Source organism: Pecten maximus, chromosome 15 (genome assembly GCF_902652985.1).
Source record: "Pecten maximus chromosome 15, xPecMax1.1, whole genome shotgun sequence".
Taxonomy (NCBI): Eukaryota; Metazoa; Mollusca; class Bivalvia; order Pectinida; family Pectinidae; genus Pecten; species Pecten maximus.
The window spans coordinates 19,055,970-19,077,749 of NC_047029.1; the positions used below are offsets into that span (position 1 = coordinate 19,055,970).

A 21,780-nucleotide genomic window follows, 5' to 3' on the forward strand; every position below is an offset into this window, starting at 1 on the left:
ATTTTCAAACAGTTTGAGACACAAGCACATTTGACTTGCGAAGAAAAGATAGGAGTGACACAGCCAAAGAAATTTAATACAAATTGCCAATGTTGATCTATGACGAGAGTATCAGATATCATTAAGATTCAAGTTTATACAACACGGAGTTGTCAATGAAAACACAATTCTAAGTAAAACTTGAAAACACGAGCAATTCACGTAATGTCTATAATTAATAACTTGGCAACCAACATGCGCTTCCCTGGACAACATATTTTACAAGGGCCACACAAGTGGTAATCACCTTTAACATGAATAGTCCTTACCGTACAGGCCAAATGTTGATATTAAAACTCGATCATACATCTTTGAAATTTCATCAATGTTGGTATTTAACAGAGGAGACTACATCCGGTGCACAGTCAACTACAGCTACACAATCATCAACAGTAACAAAGAAACCAACAACCGTGAGTACCACGTCCGCACCAACAACGACATCTGTGTCGAGATCTAGTACCACATCAGCAACGTCTGGTTCCTCAACACCGTCAGAAACAACAGCTTCAGTGAGTACCACGTCCGCACCAACAACGACATCTGTGTCGAGATCTAGTACCACATCAGCAACGTCTGGTTCCTCAACACCGTCAGAAACGACAGCTTCAGTGAGTACCACGTCCGCACCAACAACGACATCTGTGTCGAGATCTAGTACCACATCAGCAACGTCTGCTTCCTCAACACCGTCAGAAACGACAACTTCAGTGAGTACAACATCCGCACCAACAACGACATCTGTGTCAACAGCTAGTACCACATCAGCAACGTCTGCTTCCTCGACACCGTCAGAAACGACAGCTTCTGTGAGTACAACGTCCGCACCAACAACGACATCTGTGTCAACAGCTAGTACCACATCAGCAACGTCTGCTTCCTCGACACCGTCAGAAACGACAGCTTATGTCAGTACAACGTCCGCACCAACAACGACATCTGGATCAACAGCTAGTACCACATCAGCAACGTCTGGTTCCTCAACACCGGCAGAAACGACAGCTTCAGAGAGTACAACTTCCGTACCAACTACGACATCTGTATCAATACCTAGTACCACATCAGCAACGTCTGGTTCCTCAACACCGTCAGAAACGACAGCTTCAGTGAGTACATCGTCCGCACCAACAACGACTTCTGTGTCAACAGCTAGTACCACATCAGCAACGTCTGGTTCCTCGACACCGTCAGAAACGACAGCTTCAGTGAGTACAACGTCCGCGCCAACAACGACATCTGTATCGAGATCTAGTACCACATCAGCAACATCTGGTTCCTCAACACCGTCAGAAACGACAGCTTCAGTGAGTACATCGTCCGCACCAACAACGACATCTGTGTCAACAGCTAGTACCACATCAGCAACGTCTGGTTCCTCGACACCGTCAGAAACGGCAGCTTCAGTGAGTACCACGTCCGCACCAACAACGACATCTGTGTCGAGATCTAGTACCACATCGGCAACGTCTGCTTCCTCAACACCGTCAGAAACGACAACTTCAGTGAGTACAACATCCGCACCAACAACGACATCTGTGTCAACAGCTAGTACCACATCAGCAACGTCTGGTTCCTCGACACCGTCGGAAACGACACCTTCTGTGAGTACAACGTCCGCACCAACAACGACATCTGTGTCAACAGCTAGTACCACATCAGCAACGTCTGCTTCCTCGACACCGTCAGAAACGACAGCTTCTGCGAGTACAACGTCCGCATCAACAACGACATCTGGATCAACAGCTAGTACCACATCAGCAACGTCTGGTTCCTCGACACCGTCAGAAACGACAGCTTCTGTGAGTACAACGTCCGCACCAACAACGACATCTGGATCAACAGCTAGTACCACATCAGCAACGTCTGGTTCCTCGACACCGTCAGAAACGACAGCTTATGTCAGTACAACGTCCGCACCAACAACGACATCTGTATCAAAAGTTAGTACCACATCAGCAACGTCTGGTTCCTCAACACCGTCAGAAACGACAGCTTCCGTGAGTACAACGTCCGCACCAACAACGACATCTGTGTCAACAGCTAGTACCACATCAGCAACGTCTGCTTCCTCGACACCGTCAGAAACGACAGCTTATGTCAGTACAACGTCCGCACCAACAACGACATCTGTATCAACAGTTAGTACCACATCAGCAACATCTGGTTCCTCAACACCGTCAGAAACGACAGCTTCAGTGAGTACAACGTCCGCACCAACAACGACATCTGTGTCAACAGCTAGTACCACATCAGCAACGTCTGCTTCCTCAACACCGTCAGAAACGACAGCTTCTGTGAGTACAACGTCCGCGCCAACAACGACATCTGTATCGAGATCCAGTACCACATCAGCAACATCTGGTTCCTCAACACCGTTAGAAACGACAGCTTCCGTGAGTACAACATCTGCATCCACAACATCTGCATCGACACCTAGTACCACATCGGCAACGTCTGGTTCCTCAACACCGTCAGAAACGACAGCTTCAGTGAGTACAACGTCCGCACCAACAACGACCTCTGTATCAAGATCAAGTACCACATCAGCAACGTCTGGTTCCTCGACACCGTCAGAAACGACAGCTTCAGTGAGTACAACGTCCGCACCAACAACAACATCTGTATCGAGATCCAGTACCACGTCGGCAACGTCTGGTTCCTCAACACCGTCAGAGACGACATATTCAGTGAGTACAACGTCCGCACCAACAACAACAGCTGTATCGAGATCCAGTACCACGTCGGCAACGTCTGGTTCCTCAACACCGTCAGAGACGACATCTTCAGTGAGTACAACGTCCGCACCAACAACAACATCTGTATCGAGATCTAGCACCTCATCAGAAACATCTGGTTCCTCGACACCGTCAGAAACGACAGCTTCCGTGAGTACAACATCTGCACCCACAACATCTGCATCGACACCTAGTACCACATCGGCAACGTCTGGTTCCTCAACACCGTCAGAAACGACAGCTTCAGTGAGTACAACGTCCGCACCAACAACGACCTCTGTATCGAGATCTAGTACCACATCAGCAACGTCTAGTTCCTCAACACCATCAGAAACGACAGCTTCAGTGAGTACAACGTCCGCACCAACAACAACATCTGTATCGAGATCCAGTACCACGTCGGCAACGTCTGGTTCCTCAACACCGTCAGAGACGACATCTTCAGTGAGTACAACGTCAGCACCAACAACAACATCTGTATCGAGATCCAGTACCACCTCGGCAACGTCTGGTTCCTCAACACCGTCAGAAACGATATCTTCAGTGAGTACAACTTCCGTACCAACAACGACATCTGTATCGAGATCTAGTACCACATCGGCAACGTCTGGTTCCTCAACACCGTCAGAGACGACATCGTCAGTATCCAGGACCCCATCTGTTGCGACAACAACAGTTTCTGGTAAGATAAAGTTGAACGTATATTATTCCGAAATTAGTTTTTTGATCTAACCATTCTCGTTAAACACATAGAAAATTTTCCATTTTGATATATACCAATTTATAATAACCAGTTTTAAGTAAAACGAGATTCACAAAGCTTTCGATTATTATTAACCTGAAAGGACACTGTAAAAACTATAAATAACCAATGACATATAAAATTTACAACAAATATATAATAATATTATAATGCGAGATTGATTTGCGATATATATTATGGATTAATGATTATTAATTAATAATTAACTACAGCTACTGCAATGTCATCTAACGGTATCACACAATCCTATTTAACATCATTCGTGACTGCAACTGTTCACAATTGTATGTTTGGTGTATAGTCATTCTATTTCAATCGTCGACATAACAATATGTATGTTGCTGATGCATTTATTAATCATCGGTTATGAGTTCTCTATTTGTATACCTCATCATCTTGATCAATTGTGCAATATCCCATTTGTATCATAGGAACACAAACGGAACAATCTACAACAACAGCTGGCACTGGTGCAACTCAAGAGAGTACTACAGCATTAAAGACTACTACAATAGGTGCGTACAAATACATATCTATGTACATTCACACCTACCTGTATTCTAACTACCTTACATTTCTGTATTATCTATTATAACAATGAAAATAAATGAAATTGCAGGGTCAACAACGACAACGGCCACCACCCAATCTCGACCAACTACAACTGTGGCACCAACAACCTCTACCACACAAGGTAAGACGTGGTACTTTATGCAATCAGCTTGCTAATGTTAAACTCTCTGATTGAAAACGGAAAGAACGACAATAATCTAAAATCCTTATAATTTCGTATGCAAGAATTGGTACTGGCTTACTTTGCCTTCGTGAAATACTTAAATGAAGGAAATAACACGAAAGCTAACTTTGGAGTGGAACGTTTTGGAACCAGTAATACAATAGCGAATAAAGGAGCATTGGTTACATCATATCATTTGAAAAGAAATTTTGAAATCGTATTTTCTTTAAAAAAAATCATTGATTTTAAAAAGTATGTGATGAATACAGAGGGAAAGTTTTCAAAATGATGTGTGAACATGTGTATACTTTGGTTGGTCAAAATAGGCAAAAATAAATTATTAGAAAGGAACATCATCTTAATAAATGTTGAGAATAGGTATTTAAAACATACATGTAGTTCCATGTGCTCAAAATAATAATCTAAATCAAACTGGCTATTTATATAGTGACTGATATTTATGTTCACACTTATATTGACAATTGAAAGATATTGTTTGATGGCTCAATGTCATTGTTGCAATATGGATTCAAATTATGAGTAAGACAAATTTCACTTTTTTATGATATGGCATGAATTAATTGTTAACAAAAAGATAGGTGAAATAATACTTCATATAACACCAAATGAATTGATAGAAATTTTCAAACAGCAGGAGACACAAGGGGTTTTGACAAAACATTGCTACAGAAGTTATCTGTAAAAATAAATGATTCTTATGAGACACGGCATCAGGCTTTATTTCAAAGCATATTACACAGGTTGTTTTTTTGTGTTTTTTTTTTTCAATCAAAAATCAAAATCAAACATTGATCGTCAACTTGCGAATAAAGGAAGACAGTGAAACGACATACTAAAGACATTTGATCTGTGAAGTGAGAATCAGATAAAATTAAGACTCAAGTTAATACAACATTGAGATGTAAATGAAAACACGATTTTTAGTAAAAATTGAGAACGAGAGCAATTCAAATAATGCCTATATATAACAAACATATCCCTGGACTTCCCATACGTGAACAACATATTTTACAGGAGCCACACTAGTGGTTGATATCTTCAAAATGACTATTTCCAACAGAACAGGACAGATATTGTTTACGAATCTCTGTATAGTACGTCTGTAAAATCAATGTTATGTTTAAACAGAGGAGACTACATCTGGTGAACAAACAACAGCTACAAAATCCTCTACAGAGACAAAGATACCAACGACTTCCGCGAGTACAACGTCCGCACCAACAACAACATCTGCATCGACACCTAGTACCACATCAGCAACATCTGGTTCCTCAACACCGTCAGAAACGACAGCTTCCGTGAGTACAACATCTGCACCCACAACATCTGCATCGACACCTAGTACCACATCGACAACGTCTGGTTCCTCAACACCGTCAGAAACGACAGCTTCAGTGAGTACAACGTCCGCAACAACAACGACCTCTGTATCGAGATCAAGTACCACATCAGCAACGTCTGGTTCCTCAACACCGTCAGAAACGACATCTTCAGTGAGTACAACGTCCGCACCAACAACAACATCTGTATCGAGATCTAGTACCACATCGGCAACGTCTGGTTCCTCAACACCGTCAGAAACGACAGCTTCTGTGAGTACGACATCCGCACCAACAACTTCATCTGTATCGGTTTCTAGTACCACGTCGGCAACGTCTGGTTCCTCGACACCGTCAGAAACGACAGCTTCAGTGAGTACAACGTCCGCACCAACAACATCTGTTTCGACATCTAGTACCACGTCAGCAACGACTGGTTCTTCGATCACGTCAGAAACGACAGCTTCAGTGAGTACAACTTCCACGCCAACAACGACATCTGTATCAACATATAGTACCACGTCAGCAACGACTGGTTCTTCGATCCCGTCAGAAACGACAGCTTCCGTGAGTACAACATCTGCACCCACAACATCTGCATCGACACCTAGTACCACATCGGCAACGTCTGGTTCCTCAACACCGTCAGAAACGACAGCTTCAGTGAGTACAACGTCCGCAACAACAACGACCTCTGTATCGAGATCAAGTACCACATCAGCAACGTCTGGTTCCTCAACACCGTCAGAAACGACATCTTCAGTGAGTACAACGTCCGCACCAACAACAACATCTGTATCGAGATCTAGTACCACATCGGCAACGTCTGGTTCCTCAACACCGTCAGAAACGACAGCTTCAGTGAGTACAACGTCCGCACCAACAACATCTGTTTCGACATCTAGTACCACGTCAGCAACGACTGGTTCTTCGATCACGTCAGAAACGACAGCTTCAGTGAGTACAACTTCCGCGCCAACAACGACATCTGTATCAACATCTAGTACCACGTCAGCAACGACTGGTTCTTCGATCCCGTCAGAAACGACAGCTTCAGTGAGTACAACTTCCGTACCAACTACGACATCTGTATCAATACCTAGTACCACATCAGCAACGTCTGGTTCCTCAACACCGTCAGAAACGACAGCTTCAGTGAGTTCCACGTCTGCACCAACAACAACATCTGTATCGACATCTAGTACCATATCAACAACGTCTGGTTCCTCAACACCGTCGGAAACGACAGCTTCAGTGAGTTCCACGTCTGCACCAACAACAACATCTGTATCGACACCTAGTACCACATCAGGAACCTCTGGTTCCTCAACACCGTCGGAAACGACAGCTTCTGTGAGTACAACGTCCGCACCAACAACTTCATCTGTATCGGTTTCTAGTACCACGTCGGCAACGTCTGGTTCCTCGACACCGTCAGAAACGACAGCTTCTGTGAGTACAACGTCCGCACCAACAACGACATCTGTATCGAGATCTAGTACCACGTCAGCAACGTCTGGTTCCTCAACACCGTCAGAAACGACAGTTTCAGTGAGTACAACTTCCGCACCAACAACGACATCTGCATCAACACCTAGTACCACATCAGCAACGTCTGGTTCCTCAACACCGTCAGAAACGACAGCTTCAGTGAGTTCCACGTCTGCACCACCAACAACATCTGTATCGACATCTAGTACCACATCAGCAACGTCTGGTTCCTCAACACCGTCGGAAACGACAGCTTCAGTGAGTACAACGTCTGCACCAACAACATCTTTATCGACATCTAGTACCACGTCAGCAACATCTGGGTCCTCAACACCAGTTGAAACGACAGCCTCTGTATCAAGTACGCAATCTGTGACGACATCAGCTACGGGGGTCACTAGTAAGTACACAAACTTATATCCATGTTATAATATTTTGATAAGATTATCATGTATTTTGGTTATTGATCATTATGTTCTAAATTCTGCAGCTGCAGTATCAACTGCAGTGTCTGTTCCGACACCAACCACGACGGACATTTGAATTATTAGCATGCGTTTCGATTGCCAATTGTCATCTGCAGGTAGAATGCATCGACATTAAACATATCCTTCAATGTTGTTACAGGCAAGAACATTCCTCTCAAAACAACGTACTCATAAAACTATGAAATTAATGCTTACAATTTTAACTGTTATTAGAAAATATAACGCATTATGTTTCTTTAAGTGTAATATATACATATCTTACGATCATTGAAATGATTTTTATCGGAGAATGCATTGAAATGTTACGTATCGCTGTTCGTAGCTTTCTGCTTAAATGACGAGGATCGTTTGATAATTCTCCCCGCATTTCAATAAAACAGTGACTCACATGTCATTTGTTTTTGTTCATTATAAAAATGTAGCGTTAATGTCTAGACCAACCATAACCTTAATCTACCTTAGTATCTAAAACGAGACCAGATAATGTTCAGTTGCCATTAGAAATGATCAGATATAAACTTGAGTAACTGATAGTAAAAAGGATGAATTTGTTCTTTTGTTACAACAACTGCCTCACAAACTACACCTTCATTTTCGACACAAACAACGAAAATTCTTACAACACTTACTGTATCAACTTATCTCATTAATTAAAATGACGATTTATTGTATTTATTTCAAATGACGATGTTGTAATACTGTACACATAGGAAAGAAAGAAATTATTAACACGAGAAAAAATTTTAATTGAAACACTTTGATACTAAAATTAATTTTCTTCAATAAATACATTTAGCACCGGTATGCGGCAATACGTGTGTTTCAGAAACTACGCCTTCCACAACGAAAACTATTACGACGCCTACTGTATCGACTTATCCGTCAGAAACAATGACTTTGACAACTGCTGTTTCTACTGGTACATCTCCCTCTACAACTAGTTATAGAACAACTACGGGTATGCTCAAGGTTCTTTGTTTGGTATCGGTAATATTGATAAGTATTATTCAGTCATGAAATATTTCAACCATCGTTTACTTAAAACATGGGTCAATCGCAATTACCTGGATAATTTGCGAATTCATACAAGGTTTAGGAATTGATGGATTGCATACACGAGTTATATAAAACAGCTGAACAAAAAACGAAAGAAAAAAGGTGAAATATATTTAGATTCATTAAAAAACTTTTCATACACTATTTGCATAGCAATGCACATTAATTGAGCAAATTTATGCCTGCGGAGAATGTAGTCAATGTTACATATTAGTTATCGTAACTTTCGGCGTAAAATTACTTACGTCATTTTGTTTTGTCAGGTGTTAGAAAAGCAAGCATGCAATAGTTTGATGCCACGAAATCACATTTACCTAACAATCAAAATTATCTGAGAATTTATATATAATTTTGATTTTAATTTATTTAATGAATATGCCATGATATCAATACAATTTGATGAATAAAAGAATCCTCGCCTACATGGCGAAAATGACAGAGAAAATTCCTATCCGAGGTATGATACTTTTGATTGTCTTACCCTCGAGCATCGGGTACGGTAACCAAGGTTTTGTGATTCTCTGTTACGCCATGAATTTATGGGGATATTCTTTTTCTCCTTTCATACTTGTTTATTAACTCAAAGTTTACTATTGCAATGCAACCCAATGTTGACCTATTATGGTAAAGCTGTCGACACAATGGCGTCATTGTATTTTGCAAAACGGAAAACAAATCTATGAAGGATGGAGAACATGTCATCTTGTCAAGAAATACAAAAGTATATGATGACATGAACAATAAAAAAGGATCGCAATACATACAAAACGTTCCGTATCGATTTGTATATCCTAAAATTGCTTATTATCACGTTATAATCGTTGACTTCAGCTACTACCGCGTCATCGATCAGTAACGCATAATGCTATTTAACATCAGCCTTAACACAACTGTTCACAATTTACACTTCGAGTATTACCAGTCCTTTGCTATCGTGAACGACAAAATGGTCACGTTACTGAAATAAGTATAAATCATACAGTAACAATATAAAGACATATTTGTATACCCAATTATCTAAATTAAGCATTATCTCATTTGTATCTCAGGGACATCAACGGAACAATCTACGACAACAGCTGGCACTGGTGCAACTCAAGAGAGTACTACAACATTAAAGACTACTACAATAGGTGTGTAGAAATACAGGTCCATGTACAAATGCATATGATGTTGACTGACTTATATAACTTCAGTATTTACGGTATAATCTTATAACCCAACTTAAATTGCAGTCTCGACAACGACCGAAGAAGCCACTCACCCGTCTCGACCTACTACGACCGAAGCACCAACAACATCTTCCACACAAGGTCAGAACTTATATACTGTGATATATATCTTTAACATATCATCCTTTTCACACCTTATTCATCAGTAGATATCGATTAAACTTAATTTTAACCAACTTGAATGAATGACCATACAAGGGATCGAAGGGCGTCAAAATACAGAAAATATCAAGTTGTTCCTGTTCTTCTTATGATGCATCGATGTGAGAAATGTGAACAAACCAAATAATCTAAAATCTTAATGCGTGTTTCATAAACACAGCGTTTATCCCGTAAGATGACAGAGGGAAGGTGTCTAATAGTGAAAATACAGTATCAGTATATAGTCCTATATGAATACCCCATTATCTTAATTAACATCTTCTACACAAGGTAAGACGTTGAAGTTGGAAGGGAAATAAGAATAATAACAACATTACTACAACATCAAAGACCAACACAATATGTTTATACAGATTCATCTAAACAATAAGCTTACTGCCATTCGTAATTATATTACCTATTTTAACAATGAAAATGACGTACAATGCAGGGTCAACAACGACACAGGCCACCACTCCATCGACTACATCTGAGGCACCAACAACATCTACCACACAAGGTAAGGCTTTGAACTTTATACAACTTGTCATTTTAAAACTCTTTAATTGATAAACGGAAGGAAAATAATCTAAAATCCTTCTTCGGTATACATCAATTATTATTGATACTGACTTTAAAAAATAAAATAAAAAACTTTAATGAAGGCAGTTCTTTTTAAACGAAAACTAACTTTGGAGTGAAACTTCTTGGAACAAGTAATACACTACTGAATACAAGTGTGGCGAGGTCTATCATATTACTTGATAAGAAATATTAAAATAGTTTTTTTCTGTTTATGTATCATTTATCATAAAAGCAGTATATGGTCAATATAGGAAGAAATAATCTATTTAGGAGATACGCTGTCTTAATGTTTAATATAGGCATTAACAGGATTATTTCATGCGCACGCTATAATAATGTACGCCAGTATATACAGAACTCACCATTCATATTTTAGGGACTAATATCTATATTCCTACGCATATAAAGAGATCATGGAATATTTACAAGGCATATTGTCCTTTTGGTTATAATGCATTCAACATATGAGCAAGAAGGTATTCACCTTTTTATCAAGGGGGATGGATACTTTGAATACCAAATAATTTGAAGAAATAAACGGCATGTTGTCAAAATACGACATACATTGCTAGAAGTTTGCTAGAAAACAGTAGGAGATACAGGGAAATTTGACAAATGATAATATTGATACAGAAGTTATCCGTATAGATCACAGCGATACTTATGAAACACGGTATAGGAGACAGTTCGTTTGTTATTTTAACACTGAGGTATACTGTATCAGTATTTTTTGGTATGTTGTTCAAAATACACACCAATGAAATATCACCAAGAATTAATATATCGCACCAAAGCCATTGCATACCTATAGCATAATTTTACATATGAAGAACGTGTCAACTGCTTTTCAGACTACGAATAATATAACACATTGTAAATAAAAACACGATTCCAAGTGAAACTGAGAACGAAAGTAATAGATGATATCTATATATAATGACTTGAGAACCAACATTTCCATTGGCCTTTTACAAGTCAACAACATATTGTGCAAGCCAAAAAGGTGGTTAACACCTCAAAATGAATATTCATTACAGTACATGTCAAATATTAACGCCGTCATCAATCTCTTAGATTCTATCAATGTAATGTTAAAACAGAAGAGACTACATCCAGTGTACGGTCAACATCAGCTACACAATCATCTTCAGTAACTGAAACAACAGCCTCAGTGAGTACAACGTCCGCAACAACAACAACATCTGTATCGAGATCTAGTACCACATCAGCAACGTCTGGTTCCTCAACGCCAGCAGAAACGACACCTTCAGTGAGTACAACGTCCGCACCAACAGCAACATCTGTATCGAGATCTAGTACCACGTCAGCAACGTCTGGTTCCTCAACACCGCCAGAGACGACAGCTTCAGTGAGTACAACGTCCGCACCAACAACAACATCTGTATCAAGATCTAGTACCACATCAGCAACGTCTGGTTCCTCAACACCGTCAGAAACGACAGCTTCAGTGAGTACCACGTCCGCACCAACAACGACATTTGTATCGAGATCTAGTACCACATCAGCAACGTCTGGTTCCTCAACACCGTCAGAAACGACAGCTTCAGTGAGTACAACGTCCGCACCAACAACAACATCTGTATCGACACCTAGTACCACGAAAGGAACATCTATTTTCTCGACATCAACTGAATCAACATCTTCAGTATCATCATCTGTGGTGGCAACAACCACAATTGTCACCGGTAAGGACAAGTTGATTTTATGTAGAAAAAGTGTATGAGTGTTTTGAGTGTTGGTTCACTATCATATTAATCGAAATACCGGCTTCATTGCTACATGGTTCAAAATTACTTGTTATTAACGATTATTATGCTTTCCTTCACTAACGTCTTCTTTAAAATCAGATTGCCAATCCAATTTTGCTTACACTTAGGAAGCTAAAGATAGACTTCCTGACGGAAGCCGTTATTTACGTATGACATCTCGGCTGTCGTCACTTTCTGTTGAAATGATGTAGGTTTTAAAAGTTCTTACTGAGTTTCCTACAGGAAAATAATAATAATGAATTTAATCAAAAGAGTGTATTGCATGTAAGTCTTTTCTTTGTTATATACTAAAATTATTTAGTGAATTATTCGTCCAATAATGTATTAAAATACACAACCCGAAAATCATCGATATGTATGTGCGTGTCGGTGTATCACAGGTAATATTAAGTCATCAACACAGTAAGGGCGGAACCTTTAAGCCTACGTATAATGCATGAAATACATAAAAGATTATCACCTCGAAATACACATTTTCATAATTGGAATGTTTTAACAGAGGAGACTACATCCGGAGAACGGTCAACAACAGTAACACAACCAACAACCTCATTTAGTATAAACTCCTCACCAACAACAGCATCTGTATCGACATCTAGTACCAAGACAACAACACCTAGTTCCTCGATAGCAACTGAAACTACACCAGTCGGTTCAACGTCCACAGTAACAAGAACATCTGTATCGAGGTCTAGTACTGCGTCCACATCGTCTGGTTCCTCAACACCAACAGAAACAACAGTTTCAACGAGTACAACGTCTGCGCCAACAACGTCATCTGTATCGAGATCTAGTACAACATCAGTAACGTTTGGTTCATCGACACCAACAGAAACAACAGTTTCAACGAGTACAACGTCTGCGCCAACAACGTCATCTGTATCGAGATCTAGTACCACGTCGACACCGTCTGGTTCCCCGACACCAACAGAGAGGACTTCAGTCAGTACAACGTCTGCGCCAACAACATCTGTATCGAGATCTAGTACAACGTCAGCAACGTCTGGTTCATCAACACCAACAGAAACAACAGTTTCAACGAGTACAACGTCTGCGCCAACAACGTCATCTGTATCGAGATCTAGTACAACATCGGCAACGTCTGGTTCATTGACACAAACAGAAACGACAGCTACAGTGGGTGAAACGTTCCCTTCAATAACGTCATCTGTATCGAGATCTAGTACAACATCGGCAACGTCTGGTTCATTGACACAAACAGAAACGACAGCTACAGTGGGTGAAACGTCCCCTTCAACAACGTCATCTGTATCATCATTAAGTACCACGTCAGCAACGTCTGGTTCCCTAACACCAACAGAGAGGACATCAGTCAGTACAACGTCTGCGCCAACAACGTCATCTGTATCGAGATCTAGTACTACGTCAGCAACGTCTGGTTCCTCAACACCAACAGAAACAACAGTTTCAACGAGTACAACGTCTGCGCCAACAACGTCATCTGTATCGAGATCTAGTACAACATCAGTAACGTTTGGTTCATCGACACCAACAGAAACAAAAGTTCTAACGAGTACAACGTCTGCGCCAACAACGTCATCTGTATCGAGATTTAGTACCACGTCGACACCGTCTGGTTCCCCGACACCAACAGAGAGGACTTCAGTGAGTACAACGTCTGCGTCAACAACATCTGTATCGAGATCTAGCACAACGTCAGCAACGTCTGGTTCATCAACACCAACAGAAACAACAGTTTCAACGAGTACAACGTCTGCGCCAACAACGTCATCTGTATCGAGATCTAGTACAACATCGCCAACGTCTGGTTCATTGACACAAACAGAAACGACAGCTACAGTGGGTGAAACGTCCCCTTCAACAACGTCATTTGTATCATCATTTAGTACCACGTCAGCAACGTCTGGTTCCCCAACACCAACAGAGAGGACATCAGTCAGTACAACGTCTGCGCCAACAACGTCATCTGTATCGAGATCTAGTACCACGTCAGCAACGTCTGGTTCCTCAACACCGTCAGAGACGACGGCTTCAGTGAGTACAACGTCCGCACCAACAACGTCATCTGTATCGAGATCTAGTACCACATCAGCAACGTCTGGTTCCTCAACACCGTCAGAGACGACGGCTTCAGTGAGTACAACGTCCGCACCAACAACGACATCTGTGTCAACAGTTAGTACCACATCAGCAACGTCTGGTTCCTCAACACCGTCAGAAACGACAGCTTCAGTGAGTACAACGTCCGCACCAACAACAACAACGACATCTGTGTCAACAGCTAGTGCCACGTCAACACCGTCTGGTTCCTCGACAACAACAGAGAAGACATCAGTCAGTACAACGTCTGCGCCAACAACATCTGTATCGAGTTCTAGAACCACGTCAATAACGTCTGGTTCATCGATACCAACTAAAACAACATATTCAGTATCAACAACCACATCCGTCACCGGTAAGGACATGTAGACTTCATGTTTTTACTATGATCCCATCTGTTCTTCGAAATGGCGGATTAACATGTGTTTCCTTCAACCATTTTCATGTGGAAAACGCCTGCATTGAGACACAGTTTCGTTTATAATTCGTTTATTTGTTATATCCGAACAAAAATCATTAACACAATGCTGTGAATGTATTTCAATTAACATCACAAATACAATCGGTATGTTATGTAAAGTCATAAATACAGCAATGGAGGAACCCAAATACGTGTTGACAAATACAATCGGTATGTTATGTAAAGTCATAAATACAGCAATGGAGGAACCCAAATACGTGTTGACGTCTGCATCTTTATATCTCTTTATATTTATTTTACTGATTACAAAAGTACAGATGCATCACCAGCCACTCGTTATCCTACCAATTACGTCTTTTGACGATGTTTATTGCAATACTAAGTTCTCCAATCAGAACTTTCGACACATCGCTTAACAACATTCCCTGATATATGCAAATGCAAATGCAAATATAATCTTTGATTTAGCCAAATTATAGCAGCGAGATGCAGAACCTTGACTTATTGAGCAAACACATTTAATATTCAAACAGGACATTGGAACGCCATAGATATAATAAGCATTAGTGACTTCGAAGGAACTTATATTTCATTTCCATTCATGGATCCTCGGATATTAGTCTTTCGTCATAATACTAAACGACAGTTCCATACCTGGAAAAACTACAACGGTTATACGATTTTTCTATACGAAATACACGACGTGAACACAATTACATTCAATCCAGGTACTATAATCAGATCAGGATTATTGGTGTCTGATGAAAAACCAATTTTCATCAAAGCAATGATTCTTAAATGCGAGATATAAGTAACGATAACTTGCCATACAAACCTTTTTAATTAACCTTCTTAATGGTAGCATATATTGTCATCGATGTATCATATCATTATTTGAAATATGAAATATATTATGATCCGAAATTAGCATTTACATTTAGATTGCACAATAACGAAAAAAAATATTTTTGGCTAATGTTCGACTTTTAACGCATTATGAACTTTCTTTATTATAAAAGTCATCCTATTCTGTAGTATAAAAGTCACCGATTTGTACGATTTCATTATTCATCTTTTTTTAGTTTAAAAGTCACCGATTTGTACGATTTCATTAGTCATCCTATTCTGTAGTTTAAAAGTCACTGATATATACAATTTTATCATTCATCCTATTTTGTAGTTTAAATTCATCGATATGTACGATTTCATCATTCGTCCTATTCGGTAGATTCAAAAATTTCGTTTTACTACTTCAGCAAAATAATTTTGTTGAATTTACATGTAAACACCATGCAATGTACGTTATACTTAAGTATAAAATCGCTACTGCAACCCATATAATTTATCTTCGGATCAATAAAACTTTAAAGTATCAATATTTATATAACCACTTAATATTAAATTCATTTTTAGACAATGCATCGCTACTTATATAATACTACTTATATAGAACATTCACTGTTTTGAACAGGTACGCCACCTACCAATCCACCCACAACTACTCGTAAGTAGAATGTTTGTTTTTAGACACATACAATGTTAATCTTTACATTGATCTGTAAATACGATTCATTTGTCTATTGTTTGAAATGAGATATTTTTTCAATAACACGTTGTCACATCTTAAGCGTTTTAAGTATAGTTACCATCTCTATGCGGATTGTATGCAAGTCGAAATTTCCTTTCGCTAGTTTCAGGGTAGTATGCGCATACGTCTAATGCAAGTAATACCTTTTGGTGTATACATAACATTAACTGTCTTGAACAATGTACGTTCGCGAGCTATTGACGTGACACCGAATAGGGGAATATGATACGGAGTTAATGCAACAGATTCAATGGATCAATTAATGGGTGATATCATATCCGTGATTCTTAATTTATCAGGGCAAAACGATTACATATCTCGCTTTGAAGTGCAGCTATTGAATGGGGTAGCACTGGTTGTCCCTTTGTCACGTAGCAGTGCATTTATAAGTAAATAAGTCTTATATTCAATACGTTTTACTGTTTGTGATATACGCATTATGCCAGACGAATACAGTACCTTTGCTCTAATCAACCATTTCGGCCATTTATATATTTTTTTTGTTATGTTGTCTTTTTTAGCATGTGCTCATAAATCTATTGAAATGAGAGAAAACCTGCAGAATATTAAGGTTACAGTCGTCGGGGAACCCACAAAATATGCCGGATCAGCAGTTACAGGAACACTTACGCTGGAAGATGGTACAGAAGAGACAGTTATCGCAGATATCATCGAAGTCAAAGAATTGAACAATCCAGTGTTTAGTGTTACTTTCAATACTGATTACGTTAATCGTGCAGTAGTTGCATTAGAAACTGCATCGGGAATCCGTTCAGGAAGCGAACAGGTATATTATCAATACGATTAGCCATATGATAAAGGTCTAGCAACAAATATTTGATTGTTTCGAAAGACTGTCACTTTTAATTCCAGTGTGGTATGCACTTATTCAAGCTCTTGGTGTGTTTAATACGTGCTAGTCCTATGTCTGTTTGCATGTTATATTCTCAACATGAAGACCTGGAACTTATATTTTGCTTCACTGAACTACCTTTACAAACGAACAATCAATTTCACCGCGGAGGAATGGCTATATACAAATGTGTAACTGCTTACAGAGACATAAATATGCACTAATATTTTTAATAAAATTTGGTATAAGGCAAATGATCAAGCAAGGATGATTTATTTTCAGAAACAATACCTACAAGGTTTCAAAGATGAATCTGTCACAGTGAATTTCAATGGTGTGAAGGGAAGCAAACTTCGTATAACGTTATACAAGGAAGCGAACCAACCAGAGAAAATGGAGATTTCGAAATTGAAAATAACAGCATGTTTCGAATCCACAGGTAATCATTTCTCTTAAATCAGTTTCATCATTCCTAGATGTGTTTACGTATCCAAAGTAACACAGTAAAAAACAAGAAAAGATCATGCGCATGTAATCTCAATATGGAAGAAACTACAATTACTTTGCACTAGGCGCAGATGGGTTAGAATTGATGAAAATCGATAGATAAAGTTCTTTAATATTTTTTTATCTATTGATACAGACGCAACATTAATATAGGTCATATGATTTGATGAAAAAGTCCTTATTTATTTATTAATGTTTTCTCAAAGTGAAATGTACAAACAAAGCATAAACAAATAAATGTATGTTATGCAACCATTTCTTTGAAATTTCTTTCCCGGTCTTCACGATGTTGTATGTGTAATTATGATAACTTATGCGTTTCCTGCTATTAGTTTCTTCTTATTGTCTTTTTGACATTTGATTCCTGTTAATCATTTGTTCCGACTTTGTGCTGGTAATGAAACATTTGGTTTGTATGTTCCTTTCAGCTTGTGAATTAACAACCGTGACGAACGACAATGCTGAGGACTTTGTATCGGTAACCGACTTCAACGGAAATGATGCTGGGCAAATATTTGTCTCCGGTAACTTGACTGGACTTCCAAGAAATGATGGAAACATTACTCTGACATTACGTTTGAATGGAGCAACACTTTTCACTATGCCTGTATCATATAGCGAAGTCTCATTTGAACTAATATACATGTCCTACACAATTTATGTAAGTAATTGTAAATTGTGTCCACATAGTTAAGTATTTATGTCTTAAAGTCGAAAGACACTTTATAATACACATAATTAGCTATGTCTTTTCTGAATGTAGTAAAACCAGTCATCAGAAACGTTATCAGAAGTATTGATGCAAATACCACTTCTTGTATTGAAATATATTTTCTAATAATGTATATAACGCTGATTCAGAATATGAATATTTGCGAATATTTGATGATACATGTACATGTGATCCGATCAATAGTTAATAGTTGGTTTTGACTAACTTTCTTTTACTTCTTTATGTCAAGGTTTGGCGAACGCCATGAAAATGGTTTTATAACTCATACATTAATTGTATGACATCCTTATACCAAACCATGGTGAATACATGCTGATTTCTTTATTTTTATTTTCTAGAATAGTACATTAAATCCGAGCAGTAAGACGGGAATGGATATTCATTTTGATGGTATATTCAAAAAAATGGATACCTTGACCATTGTTATCACGCCTACTGGCGATCAACCTATGTTTAGCATCAACGGGTTCATTGGCTGTATGGAGGGCATAGGTAAGTAGTATATGACCCCGGTATGTATGAATTATTACATATCTTGTCAGCTTTCAATAAAATTATTTGATTTCACTAAAAATAAGATAGGGATACAAAATAATTTAGCACTGATTTTGATAACAATGATTACATTGTAATCTGATATATTGGAGAATTAATTAATTAGCTTGATATGAATTTATACCTATGGTGACCATAACATCAATAACAGTATAATCAGCAGCAACAATCAACTAGACTAGGCCTATTTTTGTCCAAAGGATTATCTTGCTGACATAAAACTTGGCTTTATATATATATATATACATATGGGTCAAAGAAGTAATATGAACAGTATAATCCAGATAACACTGGATCCTCACATGAATGTATGGAGGATACGAATTACTTGTAATGGTTATATGGGGCAAAGAAGTAATTCAAACAGTGTGAACAATAAGGCTTGTTAAATTTTCGAGGCAATCCGCCCCTTTATCAAAACACAAAAAATTACAAATACAATCACATAATATATATAAGAAGTACTGGAGATACTTCTTATATATATTATGTGATTGTATTTGTAATTCTTTGTGTTTTGATAAAGGGGCGGATTGCCTCGAAAATTTAACAAGCCTTATTGTTCACACTGTTTGAATTACTTCTTTGCCCCATATATATATATATATATATATACTGAAACGAAAAAGAAACGCAACATGGTAAATTGTGATTAATTTTGTATTAAATATACATATCTGTATAAAAATCGCGGAAATAAACATGCACCCTGCCTAACACCCATACCAATCTTCAAAATCACCCAAGTGTGACTAGAGACCTATGCACTTCCGGCGCGGTAAAAACATCAAAAACCGTGCCTGTACAAACATATGCGTTCTTTTTTCATTCAAACCAGTATCAATTCATCACTAATATTGAGCCACATCATCGCCAATACTTTTGCAAACAATAATTCCTTTTACAATTATGCCACGGTTATCAAAGGTTGATAGAGGACGTGCTATAGCGATGCTTCTGGCAGGGAACACGCAACTTCACGTCGCTCGACAATTCAGAGTTCACAAATCGACTATTAGTCGATTAGTTTCACGTCTTAACGCAACAGGAAGAGTCGATGACCAGCCGAGATCAGGACGTCCACGCGTAACGTCGCGACGTCAAGACCGGGTTCTTAGGTTGGCACACCTGCGTAACAGGAGATTAACGGCCGCTGAAACGGCAAGGAATACGATTGGTAATCATAACCGTCGAATTCATCCCCAAACAGTGATCAACAGACTGCGTGAGGCTAATTTGCGTGCAAGGCGACAGTACGTTGGTTTACCACTAACACCGCAACGTCGAGCACGTCGTATGCAATGGGCAACGGCACATATGCCCAGACGTTTTCCTATGAGACGTTGGAGGTCTATGCTCTTCACCGATGAATCTCGATTCACGTTATTTCGAGCAGATGGCCGTCAACGTGTGTACCGGCGTCGAGGCGAACGTTTTGCTGACGCCTGTGTTTTGGAACACGACCGATTTGGGGGTGGATCAGTTATGGTTTGGGCGGGAATCTCCCATGGTTTGAAGACGCCTTTGGTGATAGTCAATGGGAATTTAACGGCCGTACGCTATCGGGATGAGATCCTTAGGCCCCATGTTGTGCCGTTTGTTAGGCAGCATCATCTAACCTTTCAGCAAGATAACGCGAGACCACACGTTGCAAGAGTCTGTAGAGACTTTCTTGCGACACAGAACATTGTTCCTATAGATTGGCCTCCATATAGCCCCGACCTGTCCCCAATCGAGCATTTGTGGGATGAATTAGACAGAAGAATTCGAAATCGCCGTAACCCCCCAAATACCCTCCCTCAGTTAGCAAATGCACTCGTCCAAGAATGGAATAACATTCCAATACGGAAAGTCAATGCCCTGATGAACTCAATGCAACAAAGAATTAGAGATGTGATAACTGTTCGAGGAGGACACACACGATATTAGGGCACGGTTTCAAAACTGCTGCCATTTCAACTTGGATTCACGTAGGGTACTACCAATCATGACCTTCTAGCAAAGTGACCTGTTCTTAAAAATCTCTAAACATTTAAAGGATGTTACATCAATATTCAATATTAACTATTACATATGAAATTTAAACATAATGCTCACAAGTATTATTTTATTAAACCTACAATTTGAAGTTGCGTTTCTTTTTCGTTTCAGTATATATATTTAAACCAATAAACAAACACCGAATACCGACATAATAACAAAACTATGGTTAATATCTATAAATATGGTAAAATATTTGTTCTAAATATAATATGCATGGGAACTCCTGAAACAAATACAATGATTAAAATACTAGGTATTCCGGAAGATTTCAATAAAATGCATAGATGAGCAAGTAAACACTATAGTGACTTACATAATGAATAGGAAGTAGAAGGCACAGGCAGATAGAATATTACTTGAAATATAACAAATATTCCAATCTTAAACAACAGAAACCGTATGAGTCTTTTTCTTATGTGAGTAATATTGCTGGCTTGTTAAATTATCGGAACCAAGCCCGATATGATACTTAGCGATTCAAGGATAGCACAAACAAAATTTGTCATACATGTAAAATATATCTACCTATATGAAAAAAGTCTGCATCAGTATGAGTATATTTGGCATTAGTTCTATATATTACATTAAATTTCATTTATTAT

At 38.9% G+C, this 21,780-nt stretch overlaps 1 protein-coding gene across 1 annotated transcript in view; it reads left to right on the plus strand.

Moving 5' to 3' along the window:
- LOC117343094 (pneumococcal serine-rich repeat protein-like) overlaps window positions 1–21,780 on the plus strand; it is a 132,481-nt gene that overhangs the window by 92,055 nt on the left and 18,646 nt on the right. Inside the window, exons 95-108 of the mRNA XM_033905392.1 lie at window positions 382–3,456; window positions 3,969–4,052; window positions 4,157–4,231; window positions 5,423–7,504; window positions 8,419–8,550; window positions 9,698–9,781; window positions 9,884–9,961; window positions 10,473–10,541; window positions 11,707–12,312; window positions 16,371–16,403; window positions 17,009–17,274; window positions 17,623–17,779; window positions 18,276–18,508; window positions 18,919–19,072. Coding sequence (XP_033761283.1) covers window positions 382–3,456; window positions 3,969–4,052; window positions 4,157–4,231; window positions 5,423–7,504; window positions 8,419–8,550; window positions 9,698–9,781; window positions 9,884–9,961; window positions 10,473–10,541; window positions 11,707–12,312; window positions 16,371–16,403; window positions 17,009–17,274; window positions 17,623–17,779; window positions 18,276–18,508; window positions 18,919–19,072 — 7,128 coding nt within the window. The remainder of the gene's footprint in view (window positions 1–381; window positions 3,457–3,968; window positions 4,053–4,156; window positions 4,232–5,422; window positions 7,505–8,418; window positions 8,551–9,697; window positions 9,782–9,883; window positions 9,962–10,472; window positions 10,542–11,706; window positions 12,313–16,370; window positions 16,404–17,008; window positions 17,275–17,622; window positions 17,780–18,275; window positions 18,509–18,918; window positions 19,073–21,780) is intronic.